This window comes from Pseudonaja textilis, chromosome 1, assembly GCF_049901715.1.
Source record: "Pseudonaja textilis isolate UNSWEBS1 chromosome 1, rPseTex1.2, whole genome shotgun sequence".
Lineage (NCBI taxonomy): Eukaryota > Metazoa > Chordata > Lepidosauria > Squamata > Elapidae > Pseudonaja > Pseudonaja textilis.
In genome coordinates this window covers 117,371,382-117,385,766 of record NC_141990.1, presented here as the reverse complement: position 1 = coordinate 117,385,766, position 14,385 = coordinate 117,371,382, and the positions used below count along the sequence as shown (strand labels likewise).

Sequence of the window (14,385 nt, the reverse complement as noted above, 5' to 3'; positions counted from 1 at the left end):
CGAACCCCGTGGGAATAATTATGCAAGCGGTTATTTGAATATGCGGTTATTTGAATAGTTTGATCTGATCAATAACCAAACTGTTAATTTTCTCAATGTAGCAACAGATGACAGGGTTTCCAGAGAAAACAGCTTTTCATTACTATAGTTAGTAGCCAATCTTTTCCTTCCACAATAATAGGCCTGAATTTGAAGATTTGCCTTCAGCCTCTTGTGTTTTTACAGAAAACAGTTGCAGGTCAACGTGCAAAAAGAGTGACACTGCTTTGCATCAAAGAATTTCTATAGAAATTAAAAGTGCCAAGATACCACCTTATTTCACTCCTTTTTTTTTTTTTAGTAAAAATGTCATTTTGGACTTGTACTAAATTACTATCATGCTCAACAAGAAAAACTGGTAATTGATGAAGGATGTCACCAATTTCTCTCACAGTCTTTGGGGTTTGAATTAAAAGCTGTCTTGATGAATGGATGGATGCAACGTAAAACATACCCAAGAACAGTGGATATATCTTTCCACAAGGGTTGATTGATCTTCCCTAAAGCCTTCAGTCTCTTATCAACCAGTCAACTCTTTTCCAGGATAGTACCTAGTGTATAATTTGCTATACTCAATGAGGTAACCAGCCAGAAATTTTCCAATTAATTGGTTTTTTTGAACTGTATTGAGCAATTTGCAAGACTGATTGACTTTTTAAGAATGAGTGCCTTTCCCTTTTGCCACTGTATACATATACTACAAGCACACAATTTGGTTCCTAAAATGAAAATTAAAAAAAATCTCCAAAGCATGGTAAAATTACACCATTTTGATTGTTTATTTTTACAGTTAAGCCCCCACCCCACCCCCAAATACAACCAAGTCAGCAACAAGGTTTCTTCCAGGTAACATTCCAATACACTTTGTCCACATTTTAAAGTTTCTTGTTTTCGCCATCATCTTGCTATTTGGTTCAAAGCTGTTCTTACTGAAAATACAGCCTGACTCAATAAACACCCAGTTTCTGTTAGCTTGGAAATGTAACTTTGTTTATATTTTAAATATGGGAAAAAATATGGAAAATACTTACAGGGATTCCTTGAATGCCTGTATCACCTGGAGGTCCTGGTTTTCCTGGTTCACCCTGAAAATATATATATATATTTGTATTTCAGGTGTATTTCAGGTGACTCTGAAGAAATCTTTGTAAGGAATCAAGCCATCTGCTTACATAGTGTGCAAAGTTATATAGCAAGAATATAAATAATTTTCCCACTTTGACAAATACCATCCCTGCCACATGTGTTAAATGTGGCATTAAGCAAACTGTCCAGTTAAAGTAAATCACCAACATATGCCCAAGAAATAAAGACGTAGTATGTAGATATTAACCAGTTAGAATAAGCTATCTACCTCACCTTTCTATTTTCATAATAGGCAGGAAGTTACCTCTGGAAAGATCATATTGAAGACATGCGGACTTCCTACGGTATGTTCTAACACCTGATACTTTGATCTTTATTCAGTGTTTCTATCCACCAAGCTATCATTTTAAGGAAGCAGTAGAGACATTGTAAATAAAAATAGCATGCACAGATATTATTCATTTAATATGTAACTAATATGTATATTAAACACTAATTAAGAAATTAGTGTTTAATGCCTGTATCTAGACCAATATTTCTCGACCTTGACAATCTTAAGAGGTGTGGACTTAAGCCAGAATTCTCCAGCTAGCATAGGTTGAGAAACATTGATCTAGACTAGATAGAAAATAGCTACAGTACCTGTCATAAATAGGAAGACAAGTAGAAGAGACATGTTCAATGGGTAATTCACTAAACATCTTGCCTTGCCTCAGGGGAAGCAGTGGCTAGACATATATCTTACACTGCATAAGTGACAATCACTAGGATTTTCTCTGGCATGGATCTTTGGGAGCAAGCCCTTTGTACCCACCTTAAGAAAGGAAGAGCTACCATGACTGACCAAGCCAGAAAAATAGGCATTTCCTTGTCTCAGGAAGTAAATGTTTGCAGGGAAATAATTAAAAAGATATAAACGGAGGGAGGTGAATACCATTTATATGTGTCAGACTCCAGTGATACCGATCTTCTTTGAGTTGTTGTGTTATGTATATGAAGATCCCATTAGTCACACCAAAGTGACATCCCTTTCAACATTTGTCTTCATTCAGTTCTGGCTTTGAGCAACTGGGCCACGTACAAATAGAAGGTTTTCCTTGCATTTAGTACACAGAATCGTTTCTCATTTGGAAATATATCCACTTCTGCACAGTGCAAATTAACCATAAAGGGCTGGTGGGCATCTGTAGTTCTATCTTCCATGAATTAGCAAATCTTCTCTGAAAGCCATCTATATTTGTTACCATCAGCACATATTCTGGGATGCATGTATTTGATTTATATCCTATCTTCTCATTGACTGTTCAAGGAGACTAACCCGAAAATGGAGCTCTTCTGGAGACCTTTCAGCAGTTAATTGGATGATGTATTCTACTTGATTATGATGGGATGCTCTGATTAATTTATGAATTGCTGAAATTAATAACTTTTAATATGGATATTTCAATGTTAAATAAATTAATTTTTGGTTCATTTTGGTTTATGCTGCGTTATTTGCCCACTGTGCAATTCAGCAGTATACATGACAGGCAGACAAGCAACCATCAAACAGATAACACAATAACAGATTAAGATAGGTCCATCAAATACAGAATACTTTTTTTAAAAAAAATAAAAGTAATATGAAAACAAGTTACCAAGTTCCAAAAAACTTCAATAATTTCCTTTGATTTCCATTTCTTTCTCCCCACCACCACCACCCCGATAGTGTTCAACCCACCTTGGCTTAAACATTGCAAGTTTAAATATGAAAACTGAAAGTAGGTTCTACTGTTTAATAAGCATTATGTGAGGAAATCGTATTTGCCATCAGAGATTGTTTCATTTCCTTTCCTTATTTCATCTCTGTAAACATTGGGGGTAGAAATGCCATTTGAGAATGTTCCTCACATATTTTGAAGAAGATGTTGTTTGAAGTGGAATTTATAAGTTTTCTACATTCTGTCTTTAGTTGGTGAGACTCAGTTTATTTAGTATTCTATCTAGACCATTTTCAGATAAATGGTTCTTACACAGAAGCAATTATTTCTACCTGTTATTTGTCTTCAGTATCCAGTGTGTGTGTGTGTGTGGGTGTGTGGGTGGGTATGTGGATGTGTGGGTGTGTGTGAGTGTAGCCTACATTCAGAATATTTGTATATACACACCAGTGGTGGAATTCAAATTTTTTTATTACCGGTTCTGTGGGCATGGCTTATTTGGTGGATGTGGCTTGGTGGTCATGTGACTGGGTGGGTGTGGCCAACTCAATGTCACTCACATCAAGGGGTGCCTCACCTGGCCCCTCCCCTCCCAGCCATTCCTTGACACCCAGCCTCAACTTATCTATAGTTCTGTAAAAACGTTGTTCACCTTTTTTGACTTTATTATCTGCATACTATAGATGTACTTTCATGGACCACTGAAAGGAGGAAATGGCTCTCATGCTTTACTCAAGAGTGTGATATAGGTAACAGGCTTTTAAGGGGCTGCCACAAAGAAAGGGGGGAGGGAATGTATTTTCCAAAGCACCAGGAGGCAAACAAGAAGCATTGCTCTTCTTTTTCTGACCCAAAACTTGTTGCAAGGAAACAAAAACATGAAACCTTTTAATGATTCTTTGCGACTTCAGATACAGATAATCAGAGTTGGAAGGGACCTTGTAGGTCATCTAGTCCAACCCACTGCCCAAGTGGGGGACCCTACACCATTTCTGACAAATGGCAGTCCAGTCCAAATGGATTGATCTAAATGGATCTAAATGGAGCAATGGATGGAAACTGAACAAAGAGTGAAGCAACCTAAAACTAAGGAGAAATTTTCTGACAGTGAGAACAATTAACCAGTGGACCTGCTTGTCCCCAGAAGTTCTGGATGATCAATCACTGGAAATTTTTTAAAGACTGGACAGCCATTTCTCTGAAATGGTATAGGGTTCCCCCAAAAGCCCCTTCTAAGTGTTATTCTGACACCTTTCCCAGGACCTCTACTCAGAGTTTGGCATCCTCAGTTTTCTTGCCTGAGCTGGGGTTGGACTAGAAGACCTCCAAGGTCCCTTTCAACTCTGTTAAACACACATATATTTATGCTCTGGACTATAGACACTGAATGCATGTAAACCCTGAAAAATATGTGGTAGTCCTGTGCAAAAGAAAGGCAGTAGAATCACTCTAGGTGTAGGGACAGTATAAAATATTAATACATGATAAATAATGGAACAATTAAAAATAACAGAGTTTGCTCTGTCCCTCTCTCCCTTCCTATTTATTTTTCTTTCTCTTTCTTTGTCTCTTTCTGTCTTTCTCTCCCTTCCTTTCTTTTTCTCTCTCTCTCATACACACACCACACACTCTCTCTCTCCCTATTTATTTTTTTTCTTTCTTTCTTTCTTTCTTTCTTTCTTTCTTTCTTTCTTTCTTTCTTTCTTTCTTTCTTTCTTTCTTTCTTTTTCTTTCTTTTTCCTTCCTTCCTTCCTTCCCCCCCCTCTCTCTCTCACACACACGCACACCTCTGTCATTCCCTCTCACTCCAGGCACCTGACTCACAAGGGGAAGTGAATCCAGCATTAGAGAAGTTCTGTAGGTAAACGGACTTGCATTTGCAGCTCCTGCAAACTTCCCCATGGCTGGATTCCACCCCCCCCCCCACCAGCGTTCTTTCCTTCTCGCTCCTTGTGACTTTACTCACAAGGAGAAGCGATACTTCTAGTGTCCATGAAGAATCCAGCCTTGGAACAGTTTTGCAGGTTAACGGACCGCTGCTCCACCCACAGTCATGTGTTTTCAAGTGGCTGCTTGAAAATGCATGGCTAGGGAGCAGTCCTCCTTTAAACTGGGGCAGCGAGCATCGGGTGGGTGGGGCAAGTGAGTGAGAGGAAACTGGGTGCTGTGCCACCCCATGCTCCATTTTTTGCCTTCCTGGGCCCCAGGAAACTTTCTGGGATCAAAAGCATCCCCCCCCCCTCTCCAGGAGGCTTCCCTGGGACCCAGGAGGCAAAAAAGTAAACTATGGGAGAGGGGTGCTGTAAAAAAAAAGAAGAAGCCACGCCCCACTCAGTCACATGGCCACGCCCACCTAGCCATGCCCACCTAGCCATGCCCACAGAACCAGTTGTTAAAAATGTTGAATCCCACCCCTGACACCAGCTATTATTATAGTCTTTCAGTTTGGTGGCTCTATTTTAATAATAATAGCTGAGAATCCTATTCATACTAATTCATCTAACTCATCTTCTTCTCCATACTATTTTCCAGGTCCCCATTTGGCTATATTAAATGAGAATAGGTATATTAACTTCACTTTAAGTACCTTTGCTCCTGGCATGGCAGGTATACCTTCATGGCCATCAACTCCAGGTAAACCCTAGAAGAAGAAATAGGACTATATTTTATATACTGGTATCATGTAAGTCACACTGGTTCACTTAAGTCGCACACATTTCTGTCTGGCCTTATAAGGCAACATAAACCTGTTGGAAATATAAATAATAAATTCTAGTACACCTAAGAATCATGGCATACATACAGTTTCTCCTTTTGGCCCAGGAAGTCCAGTAATTCCTCTAGTGCCTTGTGGACCCTAAAAATAAGAGATATTTTTTGAAAAACAAATGCATGTTGAAAGTATGACACACAGATCAATAGATATGAATAAAGCAAAGGAAATGACACATTTCAGATAATTTTTAAGATTGGATATCGGTATTTCTTCCCATCTATTTTTGCTTTCTAAGTTATTTTTCATGCAGCTTTCAATATATTCTGGCTTAATTTCATCACAGAGTAAGTCTTGTTAAAGGCAATAAAACTTACTTACCCTTAGATATGTGGAATCTGTGTCATCACGTGAAACTTTGTACAAACCCTATGGGACATATTTGGGCTTGTATTCCAGTAAACGTCCCTAGTTTTAGCTGGCAGACTGGAGATGCTCTTATTTTTCTCGATTATTACAAGGCTATTAAAAACTTACCCTCTCTCCTTTGGGGCCTGCTTCTCCCAGTGAACCTCGTGGTCCCCGATCACCCTGGAAAGGAATGTAGATAGTGATTAGCAATCTCTGAGCAATTCCTTGAAGCAACCACATCAACCCATCAGAGTGATTATCAATTTCAGGAAATGCACATTGACTCCAATTGTAGCTTCTCATATGAGGAATCTTCTGCATGTCTAACTTGACCTGGAGCAAATATGCCCCTCTAATCATTTTTCCAGATTTGGACACACGACACCACAGTCAGTTTGTCCACCAAGACAGACTCTACCTGTTAGATCTGGGAGGATGGTTCACGAACGGAGGCAAGACTCAGATAGCAACAACAGCTCTTTATTAGTGACTTCAGATCTGAGCAACTAATCCCAGCCGCAGCAGCCCCTTATATAGGCGATTTGAGTTTGCCGCTCTTGGCAGGGCCAATCGTGGCAGCCCGTTTATTGGCCAATTGCATCAGTCTATAGCGACCAATCACGATCGGCTATCAGTGGGCCAATCAGAGTTGCAGGCTTTCGAACCTGCTAGTGCGGAACACTACCCATCTTTCCTGGTTTCGCATCAAAAGTAATATTGTTCCCCTTCAATACAAAGCATGGCCAACAGTCAGTCTTCTTTAAATTGTCCTGAAACCAAAAGGCCACCTTTCCCATTCTCTTAGGAACCCAGGAAGGAGAAGAGAAGGAAAAAGCAGATCTTTGGGGTGCCAGTTCTGAGGCTCCCAAGAGACCGTATCCCCAGAACAGAAGAGTGAACCTTTATCTTTCAGAATCTTTATCTCCCTCTTCCAAATCCCCAAAGTACGACAGTCACTCCTCCTCAACTTATACTGTATGTTGCTGCACTGAAATGTTTAGGCAGCAGTCCCCAACTTTTCTGGCTCTGCAGAGTTGCAGTGGGAGGAGGGATGGTTTTGCATGCACGCCTGTTGCTTGTGCAAATGCAGTTTCACACACTTGCCCACCACTTACGTGGCCCATTTCCCAACTTACTGGACCCTTGTGTCAGGGCACTTGCTGTGGTATCTTGAAAATTAGCACTTGATTGTTTTGAATGACAATTGAGAAAACGGGTTTTGTTAATGTGAGGGTGAAGATAATCAGTTTAATTCTATCCTGAGGCCATCAGCAGGCTAAAGGACCTTAGAATTAGGCAAATTAACTCACAGCTGCCCCAGGAAGACCTTGGGGTCCAGGCTCTCCATCAAAACCACGAAAACCCTATATTGTAAAGACCAAGAAGAATGATTATTACAATTCAAGATCTCAAAATATTCCATTTTCTTAGCAGTTCCAATAAGGACAAACTCAGTTTTAAATTTGTCAAGACTTGGTTCCTACAACCCATTCTATTCCCTTTGAAGTGAGTAGCACTCCATCTTAGAGAAAGCCTATTAAACACTGAATCTAATAGGATTGTATGGTCAATTACAAATAGAAGTTGAGTAGTGAATGTGCTGCTTATAGCAATAGTGTGTTACTCTTATTTGATGAAATATTGAGATAATATTGATATTACAACAGTGAATCATAATGATAATGCTTAAAAAATGGCAAAAAGATGGGTTACATATATTTTAATCCCCCCATCATCTAGAGCAGGAGTATTCAACCTTGTCAACTTTAAGACTCAACTCCCAGAATTCTCCAACCAGGCATTCCGCAACCAGGTACGCCAAAGTTGGACATCCCTGATCTAAAGGGAGGTTGCTTAGAGCATTGCACACCTGTAGCAGTTGGATATCCAGACCACAAACCCTAAAAATGTAGAATTGGAGAACCTGTATCTTTCAGAAAAATGGGAATATATATTCAGATTTATAGCTTATTATACAAGCTTATCTACGTAAGTCCTAGTGAGAAAACAAGCATAATGTTAAAAAGAAAACAGTTCTAATATTACTATTAAGAGTTCTTATTACATTTTCAGTGAGTAAATATTCCTGTGACTGTTTTAGTTTCATTCTTAAACTGCAAACCATAAAAATGTAGAAATGAAGAACCTTTATCTTTTAGATAAATGTGGATATATATTCAGATTTATAGATTATTATACAAGGGTATCTACATATGTGCTGGGAGTAAAATACACGTAAGTTTAAAAAACAAAAGTTCTAACATTAATGTTAAAAGTCTTTACCACATTTTAAGCAACCAAATATTCCAATGACTGTTTTAGCTTCATCCATATATAATAGGATCATAGATACTAAACAATAGGATAGGCTAACCTTTTCAGCACTGAGTGCCCAGAGTGCATGCGTGCGCAACTCCCCAAATGCAATGTGTGAGTCCCCTGCACATGTATGCACCCCCTGCGCATGGGCCTCCCATGCATGTGCCCCACCCCAATGCATGTGCACACGTTCCCCATGCATGCGCCCCACCCCCACGCATGAGTGTGCATTCTCCGTGCACACGCCCCACCCCAGAGACCCAAAGACCAGCTGGCCGGCAGGAGGCATACACCCATGTGTGGAGGAGTTGAGCTGGAGCGACGGCTTGCATGCCCATAGAGAAGGCTCTGTGTGCCACCTCTGGCACCCGTGCCATAGGTTCTCCATCATGAGGATAGGCTATCCTTTGGGAACTAATGACCATGCTTGTTCTCTGAGGATCAGATTGAGGCATGTACTCCTCAATGTCTATTCAAAGCAAGGTGAAGAAGCAGAAATGCAAGATTCACCACGGACATTTCAAGTAATATCTACCAGGTCCTTATGAATGTCCTCACATATCAATTCTTCTGTAAACCAGGAAACCTCTCGATTAATCAACATGGCCAAACAATTTGAAATCACAAATGTATAGCTGATGCTACTTACTTTATCTCCTTTAGAACCCATAATGCCAATGGAACCTCTTAACCCTTGAGGCCCCTGAAATGCAAAAGATTCACGAAAATATGAAGCTCATGTACATGACTGATCACATTCAAATATATGTTCACTTTTCTGGGATAAAATGGTTTTTAAACCTCTTCTGTGCCCATTCTTCTGAAAAAAAAAAAGTGTCTTACTTTAAAGCTTTTCTATTGATTCATTTTTTTTAAAAAAATCCCAAAGTCTTAAGGAAATTAACCCCGCCTGTTCTTTTGAAGCTGAAGCTCAAATTCTTTGATCACCTAATGAGAAGAGAGGACTCATTGAAAAAAGACCTTGATGTTAGGAAAAATTGAAGGAAAAAGGAAAAGGGGACAGCAGTGGACGAGATGGCGAGATAGTGTCATCGATGCAATGAACATGAATTTGAGCAAACTTTGGGAGTCAGCCTGGTGTGCTATGGTCCATGGGGTCACAAAGAGTTGGACATGATTAAGCGACTGAAAAGCAACAAAGTCTTAAACATTATATATGTTTTTTGTCTCCATTGTATGAACTCAGTACTTCCAAAATGATGTACTGTGAGTCATCTTTTGTTAAATCAGCTCCCAGAAGTAAAATCACCCTCCTTTTTGTTACTGTTCGGAAGATTATGAAATGATGGTTATACTATGGGGATGCAACTAATGACATGTTGTTACTTTAATTTTACGTCACGTATAAGATGTGCTGTAGAATTTATTATTTATCAGTTGTGAGAGCTGCTTAGATTTGCTTTTGATTGGTGTGGTGTGAAAATGCTTTGTCTAAAGAAACAGCAAACAACATACATACTTTGGCACGACAAGTAGTACTCCATTTCAACCGTTAGTGACCATTCAAAATTACAAGGGCACTGAGAAGAGTGACTTATGACAGTTCTTCACATGACCATTGTGACATCCTCTTGGTCACATGATAAAATTCAGGTGCTTGGCAACTGGCATGTATTTGTGACGGTTGCAGTGTCCTGAGGTCATGTGATCCCCTTTTGTGACCTTCTGTCAAGCAAACTCAGTGGGGAAGGAAGCCAGATTCACTTAACAACCACATTACTAACTTAACAACTGATGTGATTCACTTTACAAAATGTGGCAAGAAAGGCTGTAAGATGGGGCAAAACTCACTTAACATCTCTCTTGCTTAGCATTGGAAATGTTGAGCTCAATTGAGGCCATAAGTTGAGGACCACCTGTATGGGAAGATGACTGGGGCTCAGGCAATGCTGCTTCTCACATCACCCAGTTGTCAGTTTCCTTATTCCTATTGTGAATGGCATTCCCATTTATTGTTATTCTTTTGATCTGGTTCAAGACAGGTAACAAATTAAGCATTTGGTTTCAACACTGAATGTGCTGAAGAAACATCCAGGTACTTCTGGTTTCAATTAGTATTGAATCCAGGAGGAAAATGACTCCCATTAGTTTGGTCGTGAGAACAGTCGTGACAACATAGTCAGATCAGGAATTTATAATGATAAGAGGTAGATGGCTATTGGCTTCACTTAGTTCCTTACATCTCAATATGATGAAACACAACCAAAAAGTTAAATAAAAGGAAATACTTACTGGAGGGCCCTGCTCTCCGATGTCACCAATTCGTCCTTGTTCACCTTCTTCTCCCTAAAATATACAAGGCACAAGTTAGTTAATAACATGTTCTAAAAATTAGCATACATAATTTATTCTGTTTCCCTCAATATTATCTATTGTATTATTTATGTATTTCCCGTATATGTAAGCAGGGAGGCAGCACACATTAAATAGAGCTGACTTATTGGAGAAAGACTGTAACCAGGCAATAAAGGGAATGAAAAGCTGATGGTACACAATATCACACCAAATCATTATTGCTTTCAGCCACGGTTGATCAAACAAACTATATGCCAAAGCATAAACTGTAGTTTACAAATCACAAGATTTGTTCCCGTGTCATAAAAAACAAAACAAAGCACGTTGTTTTTAGTGATTCAGAGGGCCATCATTAGCTGCAGTAACTAAGTCCTATGAAATTGGTGGAGAAATGCTAAGATTAATTCAAAGGCTAATACTATTCCTTTCTTAAACACATAGCAACGTTGAACATTCTTCCTCTATAAACCATCACTATTCCAGCTAATTTGTACGCAGTCATGTTCTACTTCCTCTTACCTTAAAGCCTTGCTTTCCTGGTTCCCCACTCTCACCTTTTGCTCCTTTGTGACCCTAAAATATAAAACATTTTTTTTTCCACTGATGCTAAATATGCCACCGGAAACATTGCCTGTTTAAAAAAAAATGGTTTCTGTATTTTAGCTATGTGAAACCAGTTATTTTCCTAGTCTGATGCCTTCCAGATGTCTTGGACCTCCATTCTTAGAATCCCTTAACCCAAGATCATATCAGCTGGTATGTAAGCTATTAGAGCTGGAGGATATCAGATTGGAGAAGCTGAAATTAAAACATTTAAATCAGAGTCCTCCAAAGTGTTCAATATGAACCCGCAAGAGTTAATCGGATCACCCACTGTTGCTATTATGGTTGGTCACACAGTCAGCCAGATGTTTAGACTGGATTTGGCATTTTTATCCACCTTTTGAGTCCTTCCCAAAGAACCAAGATAGGCAGCTGTTGTTTGATATTGTGTTAAAGGTAATGTTGAAGGATGTAAGCTGTTCCAAGTAAAAGCTGCTGTTGCAATTGACTGATGGTGATTTTTGTCAATGCCAATAGTGTTCAAGTGTGGCTCCAGTTATTTTGGCGTTGTATCCAAGGTGCCTATTGCTATTGCTACTATCTTTGCTTTCTTTTGCCACACTCATTCTATTTCTATTTGCTGGCCCTTGTATTTTTGTAATTTTTCTCCAGTTCTTTCTCTTCAATTCTGTTGTCTCCAGGAACTGCAACTTCCACTGTCTAGATTTTCTTTTCTTTTTTCTTTTCTTGTTCATATTTGTGAAGTCTATGTTATGTGGTACATATTTGTTTGAAGCACTTTAGCTTTTTCATTTTCTATGAGTTTGTCTATTGTGTGATCCCACCAGTTCTGGCTTGCAGACAAATGGCATTTCTTGCAGATATTCTGTTGCAGCATGATTGCTACTATACTTGGTTGTGCTGTGTTTGTAGTCAGTCTGTGCGATCTTCTCGCAGCAGTTTAGTCATAGTACTATTACCTAAAACAGCATTTATTAAATTGGTAAATGGTTTTCATATAATAAATGTTTGTTTCATGTTCTAGTGATGTTTAACCTCCAGATTGTTATGATACTGCTATAACATCTTTCGAAACTTATCAACATCCAATCAATATCCAGTCCTACCCAGAACGTATCATGTCCATCCCTTCTCCTACCTTCATGCCCATCATTCCAGCAAATCCTGGATGGCCAGCTGTGCAAGCATTTGGACACTAAAAATGAAGCAATGAATTAAGTTAATAAGTAGAAGTCTGGATTAGGGCAAATCTGTTTATTAATTTAATATAATTTAATTAGCATGGCTGTCCACTTTAGAAGACCCTGGGCAGTTTACAAAAGTCACATAGAGACAATTGCCCTACCTCCAGTTTACCCACCAAAACATGCTTTCTGCATAAAACAACTAATTGCCCAATGGCACAAACAGTGGAAAAAACATGACAGCTCCCACGCATATAAATTACAACCACAGTAACCCCAGATCTGGGAATACAGCCAGGTCTTAAGGGCTTTCCAGAAGCCTGGGAGGGTGGCCATCATCCATAAAAAGGAAGATAAATATCTTACCAGTGGATCTCCACCATGGTGGCCAACTGTTCCCTGAAGTAGATTAGCAAAGTTTAAAATTAGGATAGCCATGAATATTGTCAAGCATGTCAAGCAAGTTGAACTTGAATGAATAAGGCTGGTGGTACATATCCAAATATGCAGTAAAGGAATTTTTTACAAGGTCAAGAGGTATTTTCCACCACCAACAGAGGACCAATTTAAACTCACAGACAGAACCAATATTGAAAAACATAGGACCTCTTTCCCTATATAATTGGACTTTGCCTTTGGAATCTTTTCAGTTCAGAATTGCATTCTCCATTCATTGCTTCTGAAATATAGAAAAGGCCCATTTCTGGCCTTTTGTCTCCATTCAGTAGATGGGAACAACTATGAACATGGTTGTTGTTCACACAGCCTTCATACATTTGCCCTTTTACTCAGAATACATGAATTAATATTGAATTGGATCAATTGCAGGGGTGGACTTCAGCAAAGGGTTCTCTGCACAGCTGCTGGGTGGGCATGGCCATCATGGACGTGGCCTAGTTGGTCACTTGCACCATGGCGGGGGAGGTGTTTTTGCCCTCCCTGGGCTCCAGAGGCTTTCTTCGAGCCTCCAGGAGGGCGAAAATGGCCTCCCCGGGCTCCGGACACTCTCTGGAAGCCAGAAACAGGCCCATTTCTTTCCTCCCCAAACTTCTAGAGGCCTATTTTTCACCCTCTCCAAGCCTCTACCCACACCCTGCCCTTACTTGCATCCAAAACAAGGTAAGTGGGGACTCCTAGGAAAAGCAGGGCAGGGTGGGTAGAGCCATCTAGGAGTGGGATTTAGGTGGGGTGGTCTCCAAACTGCACAGAATCTTAGCTAGAGGCTTTCCCAAATCCATGAAAACCCCCAGCAGCCCATCCCGATGAACTGGCACCCTTTGAAAATAAGCTGGAGCAACCTGTGTCTAAAATAGGGTGCAAAGAGCCATCTGACAAGCTATGCAAAGTGTACAGAGTATGATTTGTCCAGCTGTTGGGTACTGGAGTTCTGCAAAAATTTAATGGAGTTCCATGAGAGACTAACAGAGGGGGAAATAGCACAGCCAGGGTATCCATAGCAATCAAAAAAACAGAAGAAAGAGTGGGATTTGTTAACTGCCATTCAGAAGTCACCCCCTTTCCAAGAGTCTTTGTGGTCATAACAACTCAGTGCTTTGCCTCTTGGTTAAGAGTTTCTGGAATTTTATTTTTACTAAGAGATTCTGTAGCCTGAAATATTTAAAATTTCCTCTTTGAGAATATCTGTCAGTTGCAAAAGATCAGGTCTACACATGAAGATCCAAATAAACTGATTTATGGCTATGCACAGGAATATCCTCAACTAATGGGTAGCACAATTTTGATGGTAACTTACAGAATTCAAAGGGGGTTGGGCTTAGTTCACTTGTGGCTACATAGAAATTCTAGGCTCATGCCTCTTCTAACTCTGCCTCCAGGTTCTGCTACTCCTTTCCCTACAATACCATACAAATCATTTAAAAAGGTGCTATAAATGAGTTGGAGAAGGAGGACTTTGAAACACTTCTTATTTTCAGTATTAATACTGCAAACTTACCCTTGGCCCTGGAGGTCCCGGCACTCCTGAGGGGCCTCTCCTTCCAGGATCACCCTAAACAGTGTCAGAACAGCATAAAAATAAACTGTATATCCAAGT

At 39.8% G+C, this 14,385-nt stretch overlaps 1 protein-coding gene across 1 annotated transcript in view; it reads right to left on the bottom strand.

The window, feature by feature from the left end:
* COL9A1 (collagen type IX alpha 1 chain) overlaps positions 1-14,385 on the bottom strand; it is an 86,754-nt gene that overhangs the window by 31,408 nt on the left and 40,961 nt on the right. Inside the window, exons 13-23 of the mRNA XM_026726543.2 lie at positions 14,287-14,340; positions 12,699-12,731; positions 12,287-12,343; positions 11,104-11,157; positions 10,522-10,575; positions 8,918-8,971; positions 7,260-7,313; positions 6,076-6,129; positions 5,629-5,682; positions 5,413-5,466; positions 1,071-1,124 (exon numbers count right to left, since the gene is read on the bottom strand). Coding sequence (XP_026582328.2) covers positions 1,071-1,124; positions 5,413-5,466; positions 5,629-5,682; positions 6,076-6,129; positions 7,260-7,313; positions 8,918-8,971; positions 10,522-10,575; positions 11,104-11,157; positions 12,287-12,343; positions 12,699-12,731; positions 14,287-14,340 — 576 coding nt within the window. The remainder of the gene's footprint in view (positions 1-1,070; positions 1,125-5,412; positions 5,467-5,628; positions 5,683-6,075; positions 6,130-7,259; positions 7,314-8,917; positions 8,972-10,521; positions 10,576-11,103; positions 11,158-12,286; positions 12,344-12,698; positions 12,732-14,286; positions 14,341-14,385) is intronic.